Source organism: Solanum lycopersicum, chromosome 3, assembly GCF_036512215.1.
Source record: "Solanum lycopersicum chromosome 3, SLM_r2.1".
NCBI lineage: Eukaryota > Viridiplantae > Streptophyta > Magnoliopsida > Solanales > Solanaceae > Solanum > Solanum lycopersicum.
Window position 1 is genome coordinate 64,282,702 of NC_090802.1, and position 27,347 is coordinate 64,310,048.

The 27,347-nt window shown below is 31.4% G+C and overlaps 5 protein-coding genes across 12 annotated transcripts; all 5 read left to right on the forward strand.

Annotated features, from left to right (window-relative positions):
• Positions 1–1,689: 1,689 nt before the first annotated feature.
• LOC101244360 (protein TIFY 6B) lies at positions 1,690–5,338 on the forward strand. Of its 4 annotated transcripts, none has more exons than XM_004235723.5 (7): positions 1,690–2,026; positions 3,481–3,677; positions 3,785–4,083; positions 4,174–4,264; positions 4,356–4,683; positions 4,792–4,849; positions 4,939–5,338. In XM_004235723.5, exons 1-7 carry the CDS (start codon positions 1,963–1,965, stop codon positions 5,072–5,074), a joined length of 1,173 nt encoding a protein of 390 aa, XP_004235771.1. In that variant the 5' UTR covers positions 1,690–1,962; the 3' UTR covers positions 5,075–5,338. The 4 variants fall into 4 exon arrangements, with proteins under 4 accessions (XP_004235771.1, XP_010318655.1, XP_069151730.1 ...); XM_010320353.4 differs by having other exon boundaries at positions 1,747–2,026; positions 3,977–4,083; XM_069295629.1 differs by lacking the exon at positions 1,690–2,026 and adding an exon at positions 2,995–3,170 and having other exon boundaries at positions 3,977–4,083.
• A 434-nt stretch (positions 5,339–5,772) lies between these two features.
• Positions 5,773–10,188, forward strand: LOC101266708 (TPR repeat-containing thioredoxin TDX). Of its 2 annotated transcripts, XM_004235712.5 has the most exons (11): positions 5,773–6,133; positions 6,231–6,264; positions 6,578–6,688; positions 6,770–6,857; positions 6,953–7,033; positions 7,130–7,194; positions 7,317–7,457; positions 7,647–7,763; positions 7,842–7,895; positions 8,574–8,604; positions 9,633–10,188. In XM_004235712.5, the coding sequence occupies exons 1-11, from the start codon at positions 6,021–6,023 to the stop codon at positions 9,959–9,961; spliced, it is 1,164 nt and encodes a 387-aa protein (XP_004235760.1). In that variant the 5' UTR covers positions 5,773–6,020; the 3' UTR covers positions 9,962–10,188. The 2 variants fall into 2 exon arrangements, with proteins under 2 accessions (XP_004235760.1, XP_004235761.1); XM_004235713.5 differs by lacking the exon at positions 7,842–7,895.
• Positions 10,189–10,203: 15 nt separating this feature from the next.
• LOC104646564 (uncharacterized) lies at positions 10,204–12,088 on the forward strand. Its single transcript, XM_010320351.4, has 3 exons — positions 10,204–11,230; positions 11,361–11,391; positions 11,504–12,088. Exons 1-3 carry the CDS (start codon positions 10,556–10,558, stop codon positions 11,830–11,832), a joined length of 1,035 nt encoding a protein of 344 aa, XP_010318653.1. The 5' UTR covers positions 10,204–10,555; the 3' UTR covers positions 11,833–12,088.
• A 7,624-nt stretch (positions 12,089–19,712) lies between these two features.
• On the forward strand, positions 19,713–23,717 carry LOC101247306 (geranylgeranyl transferase type-2 subunit beta 1-like). 4 transcript variants are annotated; one of them, XM_069295378.1, is made up of 11 exons: positions 19,713–19,850; positions 19,973–20,066; positions 20,142–20,196; positions 21,026–21,176; positions 21,379–21,495; positions 21,760–21,830; positions 22,044–22,192; positions 22,407–22,540; positions 22,622–22,720; positions 22,839–22,914; positions 23,250–23,717. In XM_069295378.1, the coding sequence occupies exons 4-11, from the start codon at positions 21,135–21,137 to the stop codon at positions 23,342–23,344; spliced, it is 783 nt and encodes a 260-aa protein (XP_069151479.1). In that variant the 5' UTR covers positions 19,713–19,850; positions 19,973–20,066; positions 20,142–20,196; positions 21,026–21,134; the 3' UTR covers positions 23,345–23,717. The 4 variants fall into 4 exon arrangements, with proteins under 4 accessions (XP_069151479.1, XP_010318652.1, XP_025885965.1 ...); XM_010320350.4 differs by having other exon boundaries at positions 21,764–21,830; XM_026030180.1 differs by lacking the exon at positions 19,973–20,066 and having other exon boundaries at positions 19,726–19,850; positions 21,764–21,830.
• Positions 23,718–24,077: 360 nt separating this feature from the next.
• Positions 24,078–25,577, forward strand: LOC101258842 (non-specific lipid transfer protein GPI-anchored 3). The gene is made up of 3 exons (XM_004235773.4): positions 24,078–24,487; positions 24,866–24,913; positions 25,251–25,577. Exons 1-3 carry the CDS (start codon positions 24,112–24,114, stop codon positions 25,361–25,363), a joined length of 537 nt encoding a protein of 178 aa, XP_004235821.3. The 5' UTR covers positions 24,078–24,111; the 3' UTR covers positions 25,364–25,577.
• The last annotated feature ends 1,770 nt before the right edge of the window (positions 25,578–27,347 follow it).

Here is a 27,347-nt window from a genome sequence, read left to right on the forward strand (position 1 = left end):
TTTAATTATATATGTAGATATTGAAATTTATGGAACTCTTTCAATTTGAATTAAGATGGTAAAAGATGTGTTCAATTTTAATTAGCATTTTTGGAGATTACGAAAAAAGTATTCCGCAATAAAATATGTGAATTCATCAAATTATGTATAAATCTTATAAGGAAAGAAAAGAGGAAGGAATATAATTTTACTCACAATATTTATTAAAATTATAATTTTTTCAAATTTTATTTGTGTGATTTATATATTAAAGATTTATACGTAAATTTTTTAACAAACTTAAACGTATTAACTGTCGATTAATTGATAAAGGCGCAGAGTGTTCATGCATCTTATTTTTGTTTCAGGAGCAGAAATTTGTTTTCATTAGGCCATTATTTTTTTAAAAAAATAGTCAAAAGTAATTTAGAATTTTAAAATAATATAACTACAAGAAATAAATAATGTAATGGGAACAAAAACAATATATTTTTTTCCTGGCATACATTATTTAATTATTTTATTAAAAAATTCTCAAATTAAAGTAATCACTAAAAATTATTCGGTAGTATATGTAAAAATAGTGTGCAATAGAGTATAATAATAATGCCTACATTAGTTATACTTATATTCATTTTTTATGCATTATTTAGTTTGGTGATTAAAAATAGAATGCGTTATATAAATATTTATTTATAAAAGTATCTTTCACAATTATGATGGATAAAATATAAAAGTGTTTTGTGGGGTAATTGGATCCTTAATCATGATAATACATTTATTAAATCTCTTGCATTAGTAATATACTCAGTTACACACAATAAAGTGAGTAACTAATGTAATCATTGTTCTGACTAGAGTTTTAAAAGGCGAGGGCGTGAAGCGAGACGTTTTATACAATATGGGGCGAGGCGTAAGCCTCGAGGACATGAGACGTAAGTCTTATGGATCTACAAGGCGTAGTCACATGTATATTCAATTTTATAGTTTTATACTAATAAAATAAGCAAAAGTAAACTTTTCAATAAATTATGATTTTTATGTGTGATAAAGTGTTAATATTCAATAATGAAGAAAAAAGAATTATCATTACAAAATAATAAAAATATGATTTGAAGCAAAAGAATTTTAAAAGTACATTAGAAATGCTCGGGCATACGTTTTTACGCGCAGGACTTAATGTTCAAGACTTATGCCTCAAATTTTAGAACTTACGCTTTATGGATCTACGTTTTTAATTTACGCCTCAGAGCGTTTTTGATACAGGCCCAAAACTCGCCTGAGACTCACCCCGAAAACATTTTTGAAAACACTGATTCTTACTAATATACTTACCAAATCATTACTAAATTAAGATAAAATTAATCAAAATTATTCTTATTTTACCTCTACAATTAATTCTCGTTGGAAGCTTAAACAAATTTAAAAATTCCAGTCTTTTGTTTTTTTTTAAAGAATTCAATCAATTATTTTGACATATGCTATTAAACCTATTTTTTCTTTTTTTCACAAAATTTCTCGATGCTAATAAAATTAATTAATAATTTTATTTAAATCTCTCAAGCATTTGGTAAAATAAAAAATATTAATTAATATAATAATCGAACTATAAAACATAAAGACATATAAATTATATAATAATAAATATATAATAATAAAAATCAAAGATTTAAAACCATTGAAATAATACAACAACTATTAATAACGTTCAATCTACATGTGAATTTAACTTTGATATAAAGTGAGGGTAATCTCGAAGGAATCAACGGGGGTGATGTTATCTGATAAATAAAAAACAAAGGTGTGACTTCATTTAAAACCTTACTTATTCTATTTCCCTCACATTTCTCCTTTCACAATAAACAAACAAACAAGTTTCTGAAGCAGAGAGAGAATACAAAAAAAAAAAAAACAGAGCTATATATCTCTTTGCTACTACAATTAACAATCTTCTCAAATTCCTCAAGTTCAAACTGAAGAGAAATGGAGAGAGATTTCATGGGGTTGACTGTGAAGCAAGAAGTTCTTGAAGAACCTATAGATCCAGGTAACCATATTGTTTTTTACTTCATGTTTTTTTCCAGTTAGTTCATGATATTCATGTTTCTATGGAATATTTTTTCTGTAAATAGTATTGAAACTCATATAGGTGTTCAAGAATCGAATTGCGTCTCAATCTAAGTTAAGAGAAATTCGAGATTTTAGTTTCTGTTTTTGAAATTTAACTTTCTTTTTCTGAAACACCAAACAGAGAAAGGGTGTTTTATTATTCGTCAAAATAAACTTTTTTAATATTGCTTTATGGTAGGTTGACACCTAAAATATCATTTTTTGTGATTATCAACATTTTTAATTCCTAGATGGTGGTAATTCAGGTTAAAAAAAGGGAACAACTCTCCCTTTAGTGGCCCGTGGTTTGAGTTTGGAATTTTTACGTAGTTTAAAATTATTTTGAGTGCCCATAATTTGAGTTTGAGATTTTTACGTTGGAGGTCTCAAGTTTAAAATCTTAGCCAGCAAAAGCAAGGAGTTTGCCTTCTGAGTCAACTCTCTCTTTCCCATATAATTTGCGAGCTATTATATTAGGGTTTTACCATGTGATCATCTGAAGATTCGGATAGCAGCTACGAATTTTTCTTTGTCTAATAACTGATAGTTAAAGTGTGAAATAGTGATAGTAATAGTTTAGGTGTGTTTTAGTGCGGAGAGCGAAAGGTAGTGTGGACCACGTTGAGTGGGAATACTTCAAACAATGATTTTTTTTTAATAAGATGGAACCTATGAGGTAGGCTTTAATTTGTTTAGCGTAGTCATGCACCTTTTTGAATGCATTGTGTGAACTGGATTAGTTTATTTTATGAATGATAAATTTTTTAATTTAGATGAGTTGTAAAACCCCACAAGTCATCTTCTTTCATGATTAAAATATGGTGGGAATAGTACCAAGAACATGAATAAATTACTTTTCCTCTTCCATTAGAATAAGGTAGTGTTATTAAAGAAATCCCAACTGGTATGGTTTTTCATGTATAATATTATTTTGACTAGATGATTTCCATGTTCTTTACTTCTGCTTGCATTGGTAAATACAATATTGTATAGTATTATATATAGCACATGAGAAACTAAGCAGCTTACATTTAAATACCTTGAAGGGAAGAACATGTTCACCCCCTTTTTCAGCTGCACTGGTGAAGCACTTTTGAATTATTTATTTGTTCATATTGTCTTATTTTAAGGGAAAAAGAAGGTCTTGGTAAAAGCATAGTGTATAGATTCGTGGGTTGGCGTTTTGTCTTTCTTTTCTGAATGTATACTTCAGCAATATTTTTACTAAAGAGTTGTTTATTAATTAGGAAAGTAGTTAAATTGCATTCGTGTATTCGTACAGTTGAAAAGTTGAATTAGGTATTTCTTATACATCAGAAGCTTGTAAGTAAATATAATGTTGGATGCAACTAAGATGGTATCTTCTTCTTATCTTGTGTTGTGATCTTGCAGCACCTTTAAGAAGTTCAGCAATGCAGTGGTCATTCACGAACAACGTCACTGCTCATCCTCAATACCTTTCTTTCAAGAGTGCTCCAGAGGATAAACCGAAAATTGGTTTTGATTCTCTTGCATCAACTGGATTGGTGACTATAACCACAACTGAAGCTGTTGACTCGAGTCATCGGACATACTCTGATGTCACACAGGTTTGTTATGGATCTTCTTGACCTTTTTACTTTTATCATACCAGAGATCTTGTATAAGTACCTTCACAACTTGCTTGCTTTTCATTAGTTATTCATCTAAATGTCAGAAAAATATGATGCTTGAAAGACAAGGTGGAACACATTACACAACGACAACTTTCTCTCCTCATCACTATGATGCACACTCTATGCATCGATCTCACGGAGTCAGAGTGCTCCCACTTGCGAGCCCAACTAATCAGATTTCTGTATCTATGACTATGCCTGGTCATAAGTCTTTTATTTCTCCTGTTGGACAGAATCTGATAACTACTGTAAATCAACTCCCTGGTGCTGGAGCTCTGGTTGTTAGCCCCATTTCAGCTGTTCCGTCTAGCAGCATTGTCGTGGGCACCACTGATTTAAGGTATGTTAGCTAACATTGATATAAAATGTCTATTGAGAAAACTTGGTACTGAAGGGAGACACTGAGTTTGTTGTGGATCGTTATTGGCAGGGGTGCTCCCAAAACTCCCCCAGGTCCTGCCCAGTTGACCATCTTTTATGGTGGTTCTGTCTGTGTGTATGACAATGTTTCACCGGAAAAGGTAAATGCTCTAGACCTTTAGGTTCTCGTTGGTCTCATCAATCTATCTTATGTCGAATATCTTAGCAATTAATTCTCTGCTTTTGGATTAGGCTCAAGCTATTATGTTACTTGCTGGAAATGCACCACCTGTTACACCAAATGCAACATCTACTCTATCTCCAGTTCAGGCACCTATACCTAAGTCCTCGGCCATAGACTCTTTTGTTGTAAATCAGTGCCGTAATACAACACCTACACTTGCCAGCCCCATTTCTATAACATCCCATGGTGGCGCGCAAGCTGCCAGAGTGTCTACTACTACAAATGGAGTAACTATTATCAAATCAATAGGAGTTCTTCCATCTCCTTCTCTTAAAGCCGAGCCTTCCAAAGTTACCAGTTCTGTAGGATCTTTTCCTGCCTCCCTCGTTCCATCAGGTATATTCTCGTGCTTTCCTAACTGAATTGCTAATCACAAAGATCATTGACCAGTTTTTCACTCTTACATTATGCCAGTACAATAATTTCGACATTTGTCATTTGCAGCTGTGCCTCAGGCGCGCAAGGCATCATTGGCTCGATTCTTGGAGAAGCGCAAGGAAAGGTAATTAGGGGTTTGCTTTCATTTATTCAAGTAGTTGATTTTGTTAGTCTGGTTTCCTCTTTAAGCTTATCGTGTTCTCGAAAATCCAGGGTAATAAGTGCATCACCTTATCCTCTCAACAGCAAGCAATCCCCAGAATGTAGCACTCCTGAACTTGGAAGTAGAAGCCTCTCTATGAATTCTTCAGGCTCTTGTCCTCCCCACATAATCAGTTTGGTCAAGTAGACGATGCATTGCCAAAGGCGGCAAAATAATGTAGACACAAAATGGAAGAGTGTACTAGAAAGATTATTTTGAACTATTAAATCAACGTTCGTTTTGACCTCAAATACTTATTAAGTTTTTTCTTAGATACATTTACTCTAGGTTTGTTTTTCCTTGTAAGCATTATCTGAGCCTTTTCTCTGATGAAATTACTAGGTTTTTCATTTTTGCCAATGTAAAGAAGCTTTATTTTTCTTCAAAGTTATGTTTTTTATTCTTCTGTTACCCACTTTGTGTACTACTGTGGTATGATAGTTCTTGTAAATTCACACCATTTTGTACACAGGGATGAATTTCAAAGCCATGACAAAGTACAGATGAAATCGAGCTATCTTTCTTTTGGCATGAAGGGTCATGATGATAACGTTTTATTAGGACAAATGAGTAATTTATCCTATGTTTGATGTAAAATTTGTATTCCCAAGATCTTCAACTTTCATGTCACAAGAACTTCGTTACTCACACTATTCGTGTGCGTATAAAATAAAAAATTTAAAATATCATTTTTTAACTGATAAATATTTAAAGGATTTTTCGAAAATAATTTTTCTAATAATTTTTTATCATAAGAGCCCATATCTCATTTAAGAGGTTTCACGAGTATGTTGTTATTGTTATTAACTTGTACTATGTATTTTTTGTGGTTTTCAAATATTGCATTTTTATTTAAGAGGCATGATAAATTTTAATTTGTTCATAAAGTTTTGTTTTCAGCTAAACTTTTAAATCATATATTGATAAATAAACAATTAAATTAAAAGTAGAAAAGACAAATTTTATTTGTAGATACATAAATATTACTGTATTTTTTGAGCATTAAGAAAAAAAAGAAAAAATCCTGGGACAAAGTAGTGGAAATTGACTAAAACTAAGACACAGAGAGAAAGAGAGTAGACTGGTGAGGACGATGATGGATACTGAGAAGCTTGAAGACCTAAAGCATTTTGTGGAGCTTTGCAAAGAGAATCCTTCAATTTTACAGAATCCTTCGCTAACCTTTTTCAAGACCTTTCTCGAAAGGTACTCATTATTTTTTTTTCATAACCCTTTTAGGTTTTCCTTGATAGAACCAATAAATTGATTAATTGTTTTTCATTGTTGAATGAATTGATTACAGCTTGGGTGCTCAACTTCCTCCGTCGGTTAAATCTGTAAGCTTCCGCTAGCAATTCGCCCTTTCTGCAATTTTTTGTTTTAGTGATTGCTGAACCTAATTTTGGTATTGCCAAAGAGTTAAAATTGTGATTTAGTGTAATGTGTGCAAATGAATTTTGTGATTAGTTGATCAATGTGGGGATGGAGATTAGTTTTTATTTTGTAAGATGGAAATTGGTAGGGTCCGTTATACTTCATGATATTTGGTATTTTGAGAAATGGTGATCGTATTAGCCAAATTGAAGTTTTACAAACTTGACGTTCTGTGTGAAATGGGGAAATGTTGTTCACCGATGAATGAGTTTGCAGGAACAATGTGGAGAGGAGCATCATGATGAACTGGATGAAGACATTGTAGAGTCTGATGTTGAGTTGGATAACACTGATATTGTGGAACCTGACAATGATCCTCCACAACAGGTATGTCATGAAGGGGTTAGGTGGATGCAGCTTTGGCGTTCTTTTGTATTTAATGAGTTTTTCTTTGTTGTATAATTGCAGATGGGAGATTCTACTACTGAAGTAACAGATGAAAATCGAGATGCTGCTCAAATATCAAAAGCGAAAGCACTGGATGCAATATCTGAAGGCAAGCTAATCTTTACTTAACTGTGTAATGAAGATCCATTTTTACAATATTGATTGGGGAAGTTACACCTTATGACAACCGTAAATTTCTGGCAGGCAAGCTTGATGAAGCCATAAATCATTTAACTGAAGCTATTTTGTTGAATCCAACTTCTGCAATATTATACGCAACAAGAGGTTTGTATCTGGCCTATTTACCATCTTAATATTTGTTTTTTGGCTTTGTATCATGTCCTTCATGTGGTCTTTTGACAAATACCAATGTCTATGCAGCTAATGTCTTCATTAAGCTGAAAAAGCCCAATGCTGCAATCCGTGATGCTGATGCTGCTTTAAAGGTATTTCAGAAGTTATTTCCAGCTATGCTTACATAAGCTAGAAAGAAATTTTAGGTTCATTTATGTTTTTGAATGTATTTTTGAGTCCTAAGACTAATGATACTTGCATCATTTCATTAAAGGTCAACCCTGACTCAGCAAAAGGATACAAAGTGAGGGGTATGGCTCGAGCAATGTTGGGCTTATGGAAAGAGGCAGCTAGCGATCTTCGTGTGGCATCCATGATAGATTTTGACGAAGAGATTGCCGAGATACTTAAAAAGGTTAAATATTCAAATTTCTCCTTGTCCATTACGCCTTCTCCCTGATGTACACGAACCATCTGAATGGTTCACAAAATTTTCTACTGCATGTAGTTCAATTTTGTTGTTTTTACTTAACTTAAGAGTAAGAGAAGGAAAAAATGTCTTCAAACTTTAAAATAGAAGTTCTTTGGCCTGGAAATATGGCAGGTTGAACCTAATGCTCACAAAATTGAAGAGCACTGCCGGAAGTATCAACGGCTGCGAGAAGACAAGAGGTTGAGAAAAATTGAGCGTGACAGTCAGCAGCGTCAGGCCGAGCCAAAGGTGTTTTAAAGTGTATTGAAAGTATTTAGTCACTGACTGGCTGCTTTAGATTATTCTTGACATCAATTTGCACTACAGGCAGCTAATGAAAAGAGTAAAAAGAAAGAACAGCAATCTGAACATGAAGCTTCTGTAAGTTTTCTTGGGTATAGTTTTGTGTAACTGCTATCACACCGGTGTGATTTCCGGATGTAAGAAGTTCACAGTTTGTGATCTTCCATGAGTTTCAACCAGTGGCATCCGTTCATAATTTAGTTTGTACCTAAAGCTGACATCGGTGTTGTTTAGACATCATTTGATTGGTTATTAACTACTCATTTCCGAGCTCCAACTTCCCTGCTTAGTCCCCCACTCTAAAGGTGTAGACTTGGCAAATAAAGAGCTCAATTAACTTTTGCCTGTGGTCTTCAACTTTGTTCGTTAGCATTTTATTTTTCTGTTTGGCTTGTGCAACCTCTGTTATATCCTCCTACCTAGTTTCAGCTAGCATTCAGTTGGATCCACTTTCCTACTTTGACCCGTTACCTCATCTCTCTTTTCTTTATGGTAGGGCATGGGTGTGGGGGGTGGGGAGTAATATTATTCACAAAAAGTATGAAATTTGTTTACGTAATTTGCTACACACGGTTAACAATGATATTTTTTTGATCTTTACAAGTGGCAAAAGACGACTAGGGAATAAACCTGGATTATTGAGTTGGCCTGCTATTTAAATTTTGACTCTTCCCTTTCTGCAGCTTCTTTATTACTCTGTTTATAGATTCATTTCTTCTTATAATCAGTTATGCTTTTTTCAAAAATATGATGCAGGATCCTGACTCTGCTTCTGATTTGAATTATGGTATGATCTTCATTTTTCAAATCCACTACTCATTTATGATTTGACATTTGATGGTTGAATTGAGTGTATCTACGATTCTTTTTTTATCTGTCGTGACTGATAGTTCATTCTTGACAGTAATCCTTATGTTATTGTAGTGCCCAGCATTTGTTATTATGATAATGACTTTGGAAATATGGCATCATTCTTTTGTCAGTAGATAGTTTTATCATAATTAACATATCCATCAGTATGTTCCTGCGATTATCCAGGTCTTGTTTTACCTACGGGTATACGTTCAATGTAAGCTTAAGTGATAAGAAATTCAAAACTGATATGTACAATCCTCAACTGATGAAAAATACCTAGCATCACCGCATAGTCGTCCTTCTTCCTTGAGCTAGTCTGCTGCTATCTATGATCAGCTGTAATTTGTAAAAACTATCATATTTTATCCAGTGAACTTGTTAATGACCACCTGAAGCTATAATAAAAATTGATAGCTTAAAGCCTTAGATGCTGCTACAGAAATATATATGATGTGCAGATATTCATGTAGATATTTATGCGACATGCACCCAATTGCCTAGCGTGATGGTGTAGCTGGTTTTCTAGGTTTTATTAGGTACCTTCTGGTAATTGCCTGATAGTTTATCATATCAGTATTAAGAGGTTGGCAGTTCTCATTGTAATGGGATGAAGTGGAGAAAACTGTTGACCATTTGGGTGTTGTGGGGTGTGGGTTAGGGTTTGTTATATGATGGTATATGCTATGAGGAATGATAAATGAGGGGGAGGCTGCTGGTGGCTGTGAGATGATGTTTTGGTCAGGCTCTCGAGTATTTGGTTATATTTTGATCTTTGCTTTCCAGAACTTTGTTATGTTGATTTCTTCAAGAAAACTTGTTTTACTCTCATTTTCCTTGTGCTATTTGTCATTTGGTTTTTTATTAACACCATGATGAATAGAAGTATGTTTTATGCTTCATAATAGTAGTGCGGCTTTCATTTAAGAGGGACAAGTAAATTAACTTGTTTATTATATACAGGAAAAATTGTTGGTATCCATTCTGTGAGCGAACTAGAGACGAAGTTAAATGCTGTTTCAAAAGGATCACGTCTAGCTATCCTTTACTTCACTGCAACATGGTGTGGACCATGTCGTTTTATTTCTCCATTTTATACAAGCCTACCCGAAAAATATCCAAAAGTTGCATTTTTGAAGGCTGATATCGATGAGGCTAGAGACGTGGCTTCGAGATGGAACGTCAGTAGTGTTCCAGCTTTCTTTTTCATAAAAAATGGCAAGGAGGTCGACAAGGTTGTAGGTGCTGACAAGAATTCACTGGAAAAGAAGATCGCCCAGCATGCAGGCTAACTTTGGAAATATTATGTTGTATTGTGAATTAAATGCCTTTGCTTTGTTGAAATAAAAGGCATATTTTTTTGTTTTAACTTTCTTTCAGTGGAGAAGTGTTTTCAAGGTTTATAATTAGACTATTGTAAAATATCTGATTCAAGGAGATTTCTGTAGTTTCTTTTGATGAATCTGAATAGCTGATCTTATAAATAAAAAAATTAGGCAACTAATATTATATCTGAAAATATTTTAATTGCCGGACTCTCATGCTATTAGTTAACTGATTATAGTTAGTCGGTTACGATAGCAGTTGGTATATTTTTTTCCTGACTTGCTTAGCTGCATACAAGATATGCATGTATATATACATTCCTTCTCATTTTCTCATAGCAGAATTCTCCTTTAGTTAGTTCCTCTTTCAATTGCTAGCTATGGCTTCGATTGAGTTCTCACCATGGCTCTGAAGTTTAGTATTGTATCAGTGTGATACATGCAATCGAATTTACTTGGAGATTAGTGAAATTCAGTACGAATTACTTCTGGATCTGGTTCGATTCGTAGTTTTTGATTGATTTTTGAGTAAAGTTCATAACCAATTCGAATATTACATCTATGGCGGGTGCGGAAGATACTCTTACTACTGAGGAGACCAATACTTCTAGTGTTATAGGCATTTCTCTCTATATACATCCCTCTGATAGCCCTGGGACGGTGCTGGTTCCAGTTCAATTTGACGGAGAAAGGTATCAATCCTGGAGGATAGGAGTTATGCAAGCTTTGTCAGAGAAAAACAAATTAGGTTTCATTGATGGGAGTTGTGGAAAAGAAGATGCAATTCGTCAATGGAAGAGGTGCGATGATATGGTAAGAAGATGGATATTGAATTCCATGACTAAGGAAATCTCGGATAGTGTGGGATATGTCAATGACTCTGCGGAACTTTGGAAGGTACTGGAGGATAGGTACGATCATGATGATGGAGAAAAAATATATGAAATACAGAAAGAAATTAACAATCTCAGACAAGGAGTTTTGGATATCACTGCCTACTACACAAGGATGAACAAGTTAGGGGAAGAATTGAGCATTTTGAATCTGACAAGTCAGTGCAAAAGCTTGTGCATTAGTACTGGTGCTAAGGATATTATAAACAAAGTAGAACAGGATAGACTCTTGATCCAATTCCTCATCGGATTGAATAAAGAGTACTCCGCGGTGAGAGGCAATATCCTCACGATGAATCCACTCCCTTCCATGGCACAGGCTTTCTCCTTACTGATCCAGAATGTATGACATAATGGGATTCTTTGATCTCTACATTTTATTACTCTGTTTCTAGATCTGGATTATTGAATTGGCCTTTATTACTCTGTTTATATATTAATGAGTTGTTTCTTTTTTTCAAAATATGATGCAGGATCCTGACTCTGCTTCTGATTTGAATGATGGTATGATGGTTCGAATTCACTATTCATTAACAATATTATGATGAATAAAAGTGTGTTTTATGCTGCAAAATCCCGCATAAGCCACTGTTAGTAACTTGTTTATTGTATACAGGAAAAGTTGTTGACATCCATTCAGTGACGGAACTAGAGACGAAGTTAAATGCTGCTTCAGAAGCATCATGTCTAGCTATTCTTTACTTTACTGCTACATGGTGTGGCCCTTGTCGTTATATCTCTCCATTTTATACAAACCTACCCAGAAAATATCCAAAAGTTGCATTTCTGAAGGCTGATGTTGATGAGGCGAGAGACGCGGCTTCAAGATGGAATGTAAGTTCCGTTCCATCTTTCTTTTTCATAAAGAATGGCAAGGAGATTGACAAGGTTGTGAGTACTGATAAGAATTCACTGGAAAAGAAGATCGCCCAATATGCAGGCTAACTTGATTGTGAATCAAATGCATTTGCTTTGTAGAAACAAAACTCGTGCCATTTCGTGAGGTAGAAACTCATTTTCTTCAGCCATTTCGTTTTCTTCAAGTTCGTCGCTACAAATTGCCTTCAAATTTTTTGTCACGAACATAACAATCAATTTCTTTTTAATATGTTTTTCTTCTTTTAAATCAACTCTATTTTTTTCTCAATTCATATGATCATTTTTGAATTTTATATGAAATCTAGCAAAACAAGTTAGTGCAGGCTCCACATTGTATTTTATTTTATAAGAACTAAATGATTAGACGATTTATTTGATAACTGAAAATATTTTCCAGTTAATTTTATTTTTATTTCAAAACAATCTCTACTAAAACTTATTTTTTTTAAAAGATTTAAACAGACAACAATCAATAGAAATAAAAAAGGGACGTTGATTCAATTTATAATTCGAGAAGATAGTAGGCCGTTAGAATGGCCACTAACTTGTGGTTCTTTTTGTATTGAAAGGAAAATAAACAAAAGGAAATTCTAAAGTATTTCATTCATGTGTTGCAAATAAAATAAAACAAAACTAAAGTAATGAATAAAAATATAAGTATATTATAATTTGACTATAAAAAGGAGAAATGACTTTCTTTTTGAAAATTTAATTAAATAAAACCAATCCAACCAAAAGGTTAATCAATACAAATAAACAAAGTAAATCTACTTCTACTACTTATATATAATCTACTTAATTAAATAAAACCAATCCAAACAAAAGGTTAATCAATACAAATAAACAAAGTAAATCTACTTCTAATTCTACTACTTACATATAAGTGGCAATAAGCCCACAGCTGAAGGCCATGTGCTTATACATACGCTTGGCCTATTAGATTAGGTTTCGTATTTCAACCCCAAGGTCTGGTTCAATTTTTATTTCTGTTTTAATTTCAGCTTTTTTATTTTTGTAAATTAATTACTCTCTCCATTTACTCTTATTTGTTATGTTACATTTTTCGAAAGTCAATTTTATTAATTTTTAAAGTTAAATTAGATTACATTAATTTGATATTTTAATCAAAAAATTTAGATACTCAAAATTATATTGCAATTTTTTGCATATCAATATGATGAAAATATATATTGCAAAATGTTGGTCAAAATTTTTATGATTTAACTTTAAAAAAATGGAAAGTATGACAAATAGTGGACGGAGGGAGTATTATTTCGATAATTAAAGACCTCTACATCTACTAATTGATTTACGAGATTATCACCTTAAAATTTTGTATGTTAATTAGTAGAGATCTTTGATTAATTTCAGCTTATTTATTGATTTTAGGCTTTTGACATTTCGTATACGTAAATATATTTCTTATTCATATTTTAGTTGGTCCATCTTTACAAACCAAGAGACAATTAATATGTGTGCTTTACATGTATGGTTCCACATGATAATTAACAACATATTAACTTTTGAAATTCTATTTGTGTCATATGTATTGGGACAAGAAAAATAACATATATTATTTAAAATTACATAAAATATTATAAATTACAACAATTAATACCTTAAAGTATTTAAAATTATAGCATAATTTAATTAACTCTCTAAATTTTAATCGTGTCACATAAAATAGAATAAAAAATAACAAATACTGAATCCGTGCTAGCACGGACGCATGTGTCTAGTATATATATAAATGAAGAGATCTTTGTACTTGGGCTTCCTTGCCCAAATTCAAATAATGTTGGGCTTTTGGCCCACCTGTCATAATACTAAAGTTTGCCATAAATGGATTTGGCCCATTTTGGGGTCTTGGACCCATTTCTCTGCTAGGACCTTCTGAAAAAAAAATATGAATTAATTTTTTTAATTAAAAAACAACAACAAAATTCTGAATAAAAATTGATTTTTTTTGTTAAAGAAATTGATGACGTGGTCGAATTATAATTGGTCACGTGTCAAAAAATAATTTTGGTTTTAACCATCGCTAAAAAATAATGACATGAATGAGTTATTTCTTTAACGGTAATGACATCGTTAAAAAGTCTTTTATTTTTCTTTAATTTTTTATTTTTAATATTAATAAAAGGACTAAACCAAAATGGCTAAACCACTAACTTGGACAACTATTGAAGTTGTCGAACGACTAAAAAAGTTGTTTCGACAACTGCGACAATTGTAAGACTAAAGTATAAAATTTAAAAGTTTGGAACTATTGTGAAAACATCTTTTAACCTAATATATATTATTTGTCACTTCTACCTAATTTTTAAAACTTAAAAGGCTTTTACCTAATTGACAATCTAGTTTATCCCTTTTAAATAGACCTTTCCCCAATAGAGTAAGCTTTAACAATATTAGGCTGATGATAGTGCATTTCCATAGAACCGAAACAAATATATTAAACAAGATTAATTTTTATTACACGATAAATTAATGTCAAACTTTACAAATTCAAATAAACTAATTATTACAATAGAAAGAAAAAAAATCCTAAGCCACTAGATGATTATAGTCACGACGACATTCAGGACATGTCGTATGTGTAGTCATCCAACTATATATGCAGTCATGATCATATACATGATTGCATGAAAATACTCGTACATATTCTGTCTGTTCGAATTCACTCAAACAGACATGACACGTATTATATGTACCGAATATGATACATGACGGAATTAACTAACGATCTGTCTAACGAGTCGTAGGACGACGTAGCGTCTAAGCATATCACGCGTCTCCCATTATATAATTAGTACTATTAAAACTACTAATACTATGAATGCATCTAAAACAATTAGTTCAACACTTATTAAGAGGATTCTGCCATTTATCTTATTGGCAAAAACTGAATCACCGCATCAAATAACTATAAATATATGTTTCGCCCAAAATATATAATGTATCAATACAACGTTTTAAGATATATATATGCACGTGTATCTAGTGCACCTTACGTACATTTTATGATCTTACTTACATCTTTGTAGCTATATATAAAGTGAAAATAGAAATAAACACATATGATACTATTATAAATTGTTAAATAACCACATATTGCGGACATTTTCGTACTCCTTCTTTGAAATTTTGAAAGATTTTGTCTGTTTTAAGTGTTACGACTTACATGTAGTCATCCAACTATATATGCAGTCGTGATGATATACATGAATGTACGAAAGGACTCGTACGTATTTTGTCTGTTCGAATTCACTCAAACAGACATTACACATGCCTAATCCTATTGAATACCTTCCAGTATAAAATAAGTTAGAAACACAACTACTAAACTAGTGATCCTCATAACAAGGTATACCATATTATTTTGGCATGGTAGCCCTATGCTGGCCGTCACTCTAAGCAATAGCATAGCCACTGCAACACATAGCTGAAAATCTGTTCATGAATTAATCAAAGCAAAATTACATTGAATCAATCATTTATCTAATATAAATTAATTAGCATTATAGATCTATGACTAAATAAAAATGCATACTAATTAAAATACAATATCTTATTTATTACAATAAAACTAGAATAAAAAACATCCTAAGGTACAATACGACTATACTTAGGACATGTCATGTCCGTACTCAACCACGTATATATGCAATCACGATGGTATACATGACTACACGGGAGGACAAACCGTTCAAACTCACCCAAACAGACTCGACATGTCCCATCCGTGAAACCTATTCCTTGTTGTACCGAATAGGGTACACGAAGAAATAAACTAATGACCCTTCTAAGACGTTCAACAGTTGCGTTACGTTTGATCCTAAAACGGACCTCATAATAAACTACCAATAGAAAAACTAAAAACAATCCAAAGAACCCAACGATATAGTAGATTAAAGTTGATCTTTTGTAAAGTCAATCTGCAGCTTGACCGTTGACACAATCAATAAAACACATGGCAAGAAAAATCTGTTTCAGACAAGAAATATTATATTTTTTAAAAGAAATCGGTTACTAATTAGGGACCTACTAATTACTTTATAAATATTTGAAAATCTTTTTAAATTAAATATTTTGTTAAATAGCTTAGTTTGAATTAAAGGATTATATTTTTAGCTTTTTTTAACCTAGTCTATCTAATAAAAGTGTAAAAATATGGGTCATACACTAGTTTAGTTTCAATTTTGGGGAAATTCTTAATCACTTGGCCAAATTTGCAATCCATTTGGTCATTTATCAAATTCAAATTTATCAATATTGGATCAATTTTCACTCAAGATTTGGCCCAAAACCCTTTCCAAAACAGCTCAACTCCAAATATTAGCCCAACCCAAATTCATCAGCCCAACTACAATTATTCATCAACCCAACCTATTTCTTTTCACAAAACAGACCCAAATCCTCCGGTTCAATCGTTTCACCTAAAGTACATTATGTATTAATACGACGTTTTAAGATATATACACGTGCATCTAGTGAGCCTTACGTGCATGTTATGAGTCTTACGTACATCTTAGTAGCTACATATAAAGTAAAAATAGAAATAAACGCCTACTATTTTAAATTGTCAGATAATGGCATGTTGCGAATTTTTCAAGTGCATAAAACCTTTTAAGAACTTTGTACCCTTTCTTTGACAAATATATATTTTCATACCTTAACGACGACGACGAATATGCTTGCTTAGAGAAATGATGCTAAATTTAATAAACAAAAAGAGTAAAAGTAATAATTATTTTATATATATATATATAGATAGATAGATAGATATAGATATATTGTTATTTAGAGTATTTATTAAGTAAAAATAAAGGAGGGAATTACTGACTAAATATTTTACCTTGAAAATTTAGGCAGTGGACCAATTAAGCTAATAAATTTTGATGATATAAAACTAATATCATTCCTTTTTAGATAAAAATAAAATAAAATTAGAATAGAGTGGTTAATCTTTTGGTTATAAATAGCAAAACAAAATAAAATAAATAAAGGAATAAAAATTGAAGATCATCCGAATGTGATAGTGAATTGAATCTTAAAACTCGTTTGATTGAAAAATAAGTTATTTCATGTTTAATTATTTTGAGAAAGATTATCTTGAATAATTTCAATGTAAGATAAAAATTAACACCACAATCACAACTTAACTAATTTTAAAATAGTTAGTTATTTTGTTAATTTTTTCTCATCAGTTAAATATGGTAAACTCATTCTAATACTTAGGTTGTGTATCAATCAGTTCGATTCTGTTTTAAAGTTTATCGGTTTGACTTATTGATTATCGGCTTGTAGAGATGTTAGATCATTATAGAACAATTTAAGATATTGACTTATTGGTTATTGACTTATCGATTTTTAATCGTTTTTAGTTTAATCGGTAAAATTTAACACAAATAAATATATTGAAAATTACTTATAGAAAAAAAGTGATAAACCAAATGAATCATGCACATGAGTTTACAAATTATATCTTTTGGAGACACAGTTAAAAATAAGATAGTAACCGAAGAAGATCGAATTGAATTTGATATTTTTGAAAATGAGAAAACTGATAAATATCAAAAGAGAAATAATATTTTATAGTTGTTTAACATAATGTTACAACTTACAAAGTTACATGTAAGCTTGTTTATAAACCTTTCTTGTAATTTATGCTATATAGGGATAAAAGAAAAAAAAATAGTTTAGAGAATTCAGATATATCAAAATTAGTTTTATTTTTACATAGCAGCCTTAATTGAGTAGTTTAAAGAATTCAGAGATATCAAAATTAATTTTATTTTTATATAGCAGCCATAATTGAGTAGTTTAGAGAATTGAGATATAACAAAATTAAATGAAGGAATAATGTACTACTTCACGCAGTACAAGGTCGTGAATATATATAAAATAAAATATATATAAATAATAAATAAAAAATATTCGTTCTCCATTTTATTAGGGAGTTGAAAGAAACATTTTTTGGACCATAAATTTATCATTATTTCACATATTTTGGAATCTTTAACAACTTGTTACATATTTGTATGTGAATATTTTATCTTTTGATTATATAGAAACTAATTTTTTTTATTATATTATTAAATTCATTCTTATGTAACGATAAATGGTTTCATTTTAGAATGGATTTCGTGTTATTATTTTTTATTTTGGTTTATTATTTAATAATTCTTAATTCATATACGATACTTCTATTGTAAGTTTTATGTTTCAAATTGTTGGTGTTTGATTTTATGTAATGATGAAAAATAATAGAGTAGTATAATTTATCCAAATATTATATGTATTTATCAAAACAATATAATATAATTAGATGTGTATAATTTAGGATTTCAAAAGGATGAGAGCATTTGTAAAAAGATGAATTTAAAATATAAATTTGATTAATTTAACATTTAGACTTATCACTAATTGGTCAAACTATTAAAAGTATAGGTTTAAATAATTCTTCCATGTTTACGGTATTGAGATTGATTGTATGATATATTATCGAGCACAACTAGTTTTATCATACATATTTAGTTTTAATTATAAATAAATAAAATATAATTTGACTGGTGAAAGAATTGTAAAAGTTAAAGCAAAAAGAAAAAGTATATTAATTAAAACACCAAAAATGTTATCAATAATTATTTAGAGAGGTATTACGGATGTTTACGAAATAAATAAGATATAAGATTTAAATTTTAAACTTCATTAAGGAGTTACCACACATCATTATCACACTATATGATCCTTCGATCATCGGTTCACACATTTATATTTATTTTAAGAAGAAATCATGAGTTTATATGAATCCAGAAAGCCTCCTAGATATATCATATTAATTAATGAATGGTTAGATCTTGAGAATAATTTAGTGCATAAGTAATTAATACAGAGTATAGATTAAAAATCAATAATTATCTTATCTTAATAGATTAAAAGTGACTAGCAAAAAGTAAAAAAAAAATACTTTTAAAATAAAAAAAATGTAAACAAAGAAAGTAATAAATAAATTTAAAAATAAATAACAAAGAAAACAAAGAAGAGAACATAACATAAATCGCCCACACAAATGCGTTTTCTTTGTTTGCTTTCAACATTTACTTTTAGGTAGCAAAGATTTATTTTTTGTTTTTAATTGAAAATATGTTTGCCATTTTTTATATTTACTTAAAATTCGTTTGATTGAGAAATTAGTTATCTCGAATTATTATCACAAATTTCGTGTGGGATAAAAATTAACATTACAATCCGAGAATAACAAATTTTGAAACAGTAACTTATTTGATAATTTTATCCTTATTAAACATGGAATAAACTCGTACTAACATTAATCTCGAAGCTAATTTTTTCTAATTCTTCGTGAAATCAAACGAGTTCTTAAATTTTACTCGATCCAAATTAATTACGTTGTTGCTAGCAAATACCACTATTTTTGGTTTTGGATCTTCCAAATCATTCCCGCAGGAGATCCTGACCCATTTTTTTCTGATCCTTCGAGTTCGACAAATTGACCCATTAAAAAACCTTTGATAGAGAGTAGAGTCATAACTAACTTTATAAATGTATTTTAGTGTAGGTAACACGAAAATAGTTAGTACTAAAATAAAAATACGAAAATTAATTATCTAATAAAAAAATCAAGCTATCTTTTATTTATTACTTATAATAATATATCCTTCAATTAACCTACCAAAAATAATATATCCTTCAACTAACGGACAAAAAAATAAAAATTCATCATTTTATCGCTAGACAATAAAATTTGTTGATAATTCTATTTAACGCTAAAGTAATAACATATTTCGATTAGTTATTAAGAGCAAATTAATTAACAACGGAATAGCAACAGAATTTCTAACTAATTTCAATTTAAAATAAAGGAGATTTTACGTACCATTAAGTGTTACATAAAATAAAAATATTTGAGTATTAATTTTTAAGAAATTAAAAAGACCAAAACTGCTCATAAGTTGCAAAAATATGGTGCGTTAGTTTCCTCACTCAAAAGATGAGGGACTAATCGCTTTCTTCTCGTTCTCTCTTTCACATTCAAACTCGTCGAATCCAATTTGTAACAGGTAATTTCTCTGTCAAAATTCTGTTTTCCAGTTCTTTGTTCTTCTTAATTCTTTTGATCAGCTGTTTGTATCAATTATTATTCAGTTCCATGCTGATTTTTGGAAAAATCTCTTCACTGTAGTTGTTCAAAATCTCAATCGAAGTGAAAATTACTTGTTGATTTGCCATAATAATCGACTTGGTTCGAATATACTGCAGAAGTTTGGTTTTGGGAGGTTTGTGTTATATGGATGAAAATAGGTCTTTTTCTCTCCTTTGATAATTTGAGTTCTGAGTCATGATGACTGCAGAATGGAGGAGCTGCTGGTGGGGAAGCATGTTAAGTACATTATAACAGTTGAGAAGGTACTCATTTGTTACATGTCTACTAATTTTCCTCTGTCTCTATGATTTGATATGTATAAATCTGTGCTTAGGTGGTTGTTCCACCCTCATCCAATTTGTTGCTCATATAGCTGTGTCTCCGTTTAATACTTTGAACAAGTTAAATAGGATTTTCCTGTAGGGAGATACTTGTGAAGCTAGGGAAGTACATTTGGATAATTAGAGGACAGTTGTGAAGGAGACATAGTATGGTTTGTAGGTATTAGCTATTATCGTGATGCTGATTCTGCCCTACTTGTTAAAGTATGATGGATCCTTCTTAAGCATCATAGTATCATTTGTGTTAGAGTACTCCAGACTAGTATTTTAGGAACTTTCAGCATTTGGATTGTCTCAATTGTCAAGTTCAACATTATGGTTGTCATATTTCGAACGATATCATATCCGGCCTAAAAGAAGTTGACTATGGAGTTGTTTGGAATGGATCTGGTTTCCTCCTTTTGGTCTGGTATAGCTTGGAACTTTGTGATATGATTGACTTTGGGATTGATAGATGACATTTAATCCCTCACAGTTAACGACACCCTTGATACCTGAGAACGGTGGCATTTCACCTGTAATATATATTTGTTTGAGTGGGTATACTTAGACTAGCATTTCTGTTGTGACTTCGTGCAAATGCCCCGTATATTCTCCTCATATTCTTACGGTTGCGAGATGATACATTAGTACGTATTATTCATGGAATTTAAGTACTTGATGGAGTTCCTTTCTTTTCCGCCACCCACTAAGGCACTTCTCTTGTTACTCTATGGTATGCTTTCTCTAATACGTTCCTGTATACCTTCAGAGGAAAGATGATTTTGAATCTGTGGTGATGGAGCATTTGAGATTAAATGGGGCATACTGGGGATTGACAACTCTGGATATCATGGGCAAGCTTGGTGCAGTGGAGCAAGATGAAGTTATTTCATGGGTCATGCAGTGCCAACATGAATCTGGTTGGTGTCTCACACTTCGTTCTTGCTTCTCACAATGATTTTTTTTGTCAGTATTTCCAAATATTGCAGCTATACTATGACTGCTGCTTTTTTAATGGATATTGCTTTTCTCTTTTCTTTTTTCCTATAGAGGTAGTTACTATCATGTTTTGATCTACTTGATCTGGATGTAGGCTTACTTCTCGATTTGTCTAATATGCAGGTGGATTTGGTGGTAATATTGGACATGATCCGCATGTTCTGTATACACTTAGTGCTATTCAAGTCTTGGCATTATTTGATAAAATACATGTCCTTGACATTGATAAGGTGTCAAATTGTATCCTACTTCATGTCACATTTTACAATTGTCTTTGAGGTACTGTGTACATATCCTTTCGATCTATGTATTGCATCCGTGAACTTTGCTGCAATGCTAACATTTAGAGGGTGTGCAATGTTAACCTCACAAAACCAAAACATGTGGTTAAGTTAACATCAAGAGTACTCATGTCTCATCACAACAGTGACATTCTCGATATTGGCAATTGGAAGTACTATTAAGAAATTTGGGTGTGACGAAGTGGTGGACTTAACATTTCAGCTAGATATTGCAGGTCTGCAAAATGAAGATGGATCATTTTCTGGTGATATATGGGGTGAAGTTGATACACGGTAGCTGCTTCTTACTTTGTTTGCTACTATAAATTTCAGATCCTTTATTTGGTTTCTCGTTTTTATATTTACTTATACTGCCAAGGATTAAGCCATATATCTTTTTCCGTCAAAAAAGAAAAGGTATATCTTTAGATACATGTGTTTTTCTTTTGGAACATAATATCCTCCTTTTGGGAATTGAAAGTATAATGACCTAAATATATTGTGCAGTTTCTCTTACATTGCTATCCTTTCACTCGCATTGCTGCACCGGTTAGATAAGGTTGATGTTGGAAAAGCAGTGAAATATATCTTAAGTTGCAAGAATGTGGATGGTGGATTTGGATGCACACCGGGAGCAGAATCTCATGCGGGGCAAAGTATGTCACATATAAAAAACATGCATTTTATCCTACTACTAATGGCTTCTAACTGAATGACAAGTCAGAGTGTTGATGTACTTTAGCGTTGGCCCTTTTTTGGTTTTCAACCTGTTTGTTCTACTTAGCATCCATATTTCCGGCTGTCTTCTTCTTATTTGAGTTGTGTATTGCTGCGTTACTGAAAGCAATTTCGACTATGCTACCATTGCAGTTTTCTGTTGCGTGGCAGCTCTCGCAATTACAGGGTCTCTACATCATGTTGATAAGGACCTCCTTGGTTGGTGGTTATGTGAAAGACAAGTCAAATCTGGGGGACTAAATGGTCGCCCAGAGAAGCTTCCTGATGTTTGTTACTCTTGCTACATTGGAATTTTTATCGACAGGTCAGCTTTGTGTTTTACTGAGGGTCATGTTGTTGCTTCTCAGGTATGCTACTCTTGGTGGGTTCTTTCCAGCTTAATTATGATCGACAGGGTTCATTGGATTGACAAGGGAAAGCTTGTAAAATTTATTTTGGACTGTCAGGTTACATTCGAATATAACAATTCCCTTCACTTGAAGCTTGGCATTGAATACTATATCTTTTTGTAGTTGTCCAACATTTTTGTAATGCCTGAGTTATATTCCCCTTTCACGAATGTAGGACAAGGAGAATGGTGGAATTTCAGATAGGCCAGATGATGCAGTTGATGTCTTCCATACTTACTTTGGAGTTGCTGGTAAGGGACATATGACATTTTTGTATTGTGAAATAGCTAATGTGTATTTCTCTTACGATCCATATGGCTGTTAAGAAGGATCTATCATCTGAATTGTGTTGTCTCCATTGGTGTCGCTATCAAATATGATCTCTCTTGGCCTTCCTAATATGTTGTGAATTGAATTGATTAAACTTTATCATGTATGAAACTAGAAGCAAATTTTGAAGGATGTTCCTGGAATCATTTTCTAAGCTCTACTGCAGTTGTTTTTTCTATTGTTGATGACGATTTAGATTGACCTTTAACAACCCAAGTGTTTAAACTTATTCGTCTGATTTTCTTCTGCAACCCAGGACTTTCACTTCTTGAGTATCCAGGAATAAAGCCGATAGATCCTGCTTATGCCTTGCCTGTTGATGTTGTAAACCGAGTTATGCTTGGCAGATAATCTCTGGGTTTTTGCTCCATTCTAGCTAATAACAGCATTCTCTTGATATGAGATTAGCAGAAACAGTTTCCCTTGATGACAGGCGGATTGCGTTACCAATGCTGCAACATTTTTTCATCATAACGGCTCTTTCAGGAAGAAACAAACCTAAAGCAGGGATCCAGGATTTTAACTTTATGGGTTTAGCCTTTGTAGTTTTCAGCATAACTCATTATAATTCTTAAGTTACATTTTCAGATTTGATATCTGTTGGTATTTTTAGTGATTTTTCGTTTATATATACTACATCTTGTTGCAAGCAGCAACAGTGTAATAATTGTACCAACTTTTACCATGTTAAACTAAAATCAGTGCATTATATTCTTTTCGTGTTTGTGGCATGGTCATTATTTAGCTTGAAATTACATACATTTATACATGTGTTTAATATAAGCTTTTATTTCTTAAATCATAACTACGTGATATTAATCGACCGCACCGCAGGTCTTAATAAGTAAAAAAGGTTTTAGTAATTTAATGTAGGGACTTGGTCACCATCAATAATAACGAAAATCATGGAATGTTTTAGACACACACGGATAGCACAGAGAATAGATTCAAAAAAATAGAAAAGCAGTTAATTGAATGATTATGTTTTTTGTTTTTGTAAGTGCCTGAAAATACGGTTTCAAAGAAAACCGTTACCTTACATTTTAACATTTGTCCTATAAATATTGGACATTTGCAATTCCTCATATTGATCTCATACATTCCAAGAGAAGTAACCCATGATGGCATATCTCAAATCATGTATTGTTTTGTCGATTTTGTTATGTTTTTTGATGGGTTTTTCTCATGGAATTCATCTTGATAAAAGTACGATCCTGGCGCTTTTAGCTAGTGGTGTTGGTAGTGGTAGTGTTTCTGCAATGCCATGCGTGCAAAAACTAATGCCATGTCAACCAGCATTTGCAGCACACATGAAAACTCCTCCAGCAACATGCTGTACGCCATTGAAAGAAATGATATCAAATGATGCACAATGCCTTTGCACTGTTTTTGCCAATTCTGATGTAATGAAAAGTATGAATGTAACTCAAGATGAAGCGTTGAGTTTTGCAAAAGCTTGTGGTGCTAAACCTGATCTTTCCCTTTGCAAAAAAGGTACGCTCTATCAATTCATTATATGTATATATATGCTATGCGATTTATATCTCCTGTATGAGTAGAATGGAAAAAAAAAAGACGGAAAACATTTATCTTAATTTTTGATGTCAACTAATTAAATGGACGGAGGGAGAATTATAATAGATTTTTTTAGCAATTTAAGATAATGTGGATAAAAGATTCATTTTTAAAAAAAAATCCAAAATGGAGTAGTTTATGTTGCTAATATATGCCTTGTGAGATAATATATCTTATTTTTGAAGTTTGAAATTTTTAAAAAGCTTAAATATTCTTTGAGCATCTGATAATTAGTCTAATAATTAATTTTCTTGTAATTAACCTAATTAGTATTTGTTTTTATGTGCATAAATATAGCCCATGGTGAAGCTTCAGCTCCATCTCCCAATACTTCACAAACTAACGGTAAGTATATTTTAATGTTTTTTCACACTTTTTCGTATTCAATTCTAGCTATTTCTACGCCTTCTAATCGACCCATAGTAAGTTGGTTGACATTTCAATGAATTATATTCACACTTCGTATAATCAATAATTTTATTAATTTATCTCTATACATTCTATTTGGACATTCATCTTAGCGTTGACACTTCTACCTTTGTATATGTATATATTAGTGTAATTTAATCAAGTGTACTGTAAACCTAACACATTAACAGTTTCGATAATTCTATTTAATCTCCTAAGTCATACAGACTCTTATTATATATCTGACATATATAATATCGTTTTATTTTTTCAGATTCGAGTTCCACTAACAACACTGCAAGTCCACCACCAGCAAACACAGCTAGTGTAACATCCAAATTTGGAGGATTTGTTGCTGTTGCATCTCTTATGAGTTTAGTGATATAATGTTGTTAGCATTTTTAAGGATTAATCATTACTTTGCTTAATAGGCAAATACAATATCTCGATTATTTCAAATTTTTTTAGTTTACATCACCAAATTTATTTTTTCTCTAAGTATTAATGCTGAGATGTGTGATGTTTAGTAGTAATTGTGTTTTCATTTGTTCTTGTTATAATTTGATATCAACACTTTTATATGAATTATTATTTCTTTTCAGTATTGATCTTATCATTATGGAGTACTAAATCAACATGACGATATTTGAGAGCTAGTTAAAAGATTAACCGTTGCAATAATGGAAATCACCTTATTTAGGGTGCCGTTTGGTCATGCGATATGAATTCGTCATGATATTATAATATGAGATCATGAGATAAAGTTGAAACAAATTCGTTAGAGGTAAGGAAGGGACCATAGAAATGTTCTTCACGCTAGAGTTGTGGATTCGAAGTCTTCTCTCTTTTAAAAGAGAATTTAGAACCTCCAAACTCTTAATCCTGACTTCACCTCTATGTTTATTGAAAAAATAATTAAAATAATCCTTAATGTATTTCGTATTCTCTTTTAAAATAGAATTTAGAATCCCTAAACTTTAAATCCTGACTTCACCTCTACGTTTATTGAGAAAATGATTAAAATAGTACTTAATGTATTTCGTAATAGTATAGGATCTAATAGCCTTCACTTAATTTTTAATGACAAAAAACAATAATGTTGATATCAAGTGCTGCTACCTATGCCTCTACTTAAGTAGAAAGTAGAATAAGAGTATATTTGTTTTTGTACATTTTTTTTATTTGTTAAAATGACATCCAAAAGATCCAATTCCATAGTCATTTTATTTTTCCTTTTCATTATAAACTTCTCCATAGTTGATTCATGAAATAAAATTCGTGCACGTCACCCTATAAAACTTCAATTTCTTACTTCCATAACATATATATAATTTATAATACTGAATGTCAAAAAGATAACTTTTCTTTTTCACCTCAAACAATTCTAGAGTAAGATAACGATAATAACTATGCATCAATCAAGAAATAATCTAGAATCGACTAGATAAAGTCATTACTGTCTAAGTCTCTTCAATAATTTACATATAATTGAATTAATTCTACCACCTCATCAATTTATAAAAAAGATTGATATTTTGTGGTGGGAGGGGAAAATTTTGCAACATTGGCTGGTCAAAACTATTTTGGAGATTTAGTTATATTTGATGATCCAATTACTTTGGATAATTAATAATATATATTCATTCAAATAAAGTTGGAAGAGTCGTTGGATCATAAATAAATTTGAAATAAACTAATGTCTAAATTTAATTTCAAAAATTGATGAGTTAATTCTTTACTAATAGGAAATATTTAGAAGCTTAATATTATGATTCAAACATCTACCACTATTATTTGCCTTGGCATGTTTAATGATCCCAAACTATTTAATTAAAACAATAGCTAGCTCCGCTAATTTTGAATTATGATATCATAAATCCTAAAGTATACTCTTTTTTTTCTCAACTTGCTTCTTACTTAAATTAATAATGAAATGTTTTTTCTAAATTTAATAAAAAAATAATATAGATGTTCGTCTGCAACGAGGGTAATCGAGAGCTATGACAAGATTGTCATGCTTGAAGATGCTAATTGATATTCAACAACAAGAACTGAGGAACGTAAATGGTATTTCTCCGATTATTAATTGTCATATTTTTCATTTTTAGAGTCGAATTATAAAATTTTTGACTATTTCACAATATATTTTTTCATCATATTGAAATACAAAAAATTACAATATATAACATTTTTCGTATAGTTTTTGAATATCTAAAATTTTTATTTATAATATCAAATTAATATTATCTAATTTAACACTAAAAATTAGTCAAATTGACTCTCGAAAAGCACAACACTACAAATAAAAGTGAATAGAAAAAGTAAATGATTAAGACTTAAAAATTGTGACTTTCATGACTGAAAATATACC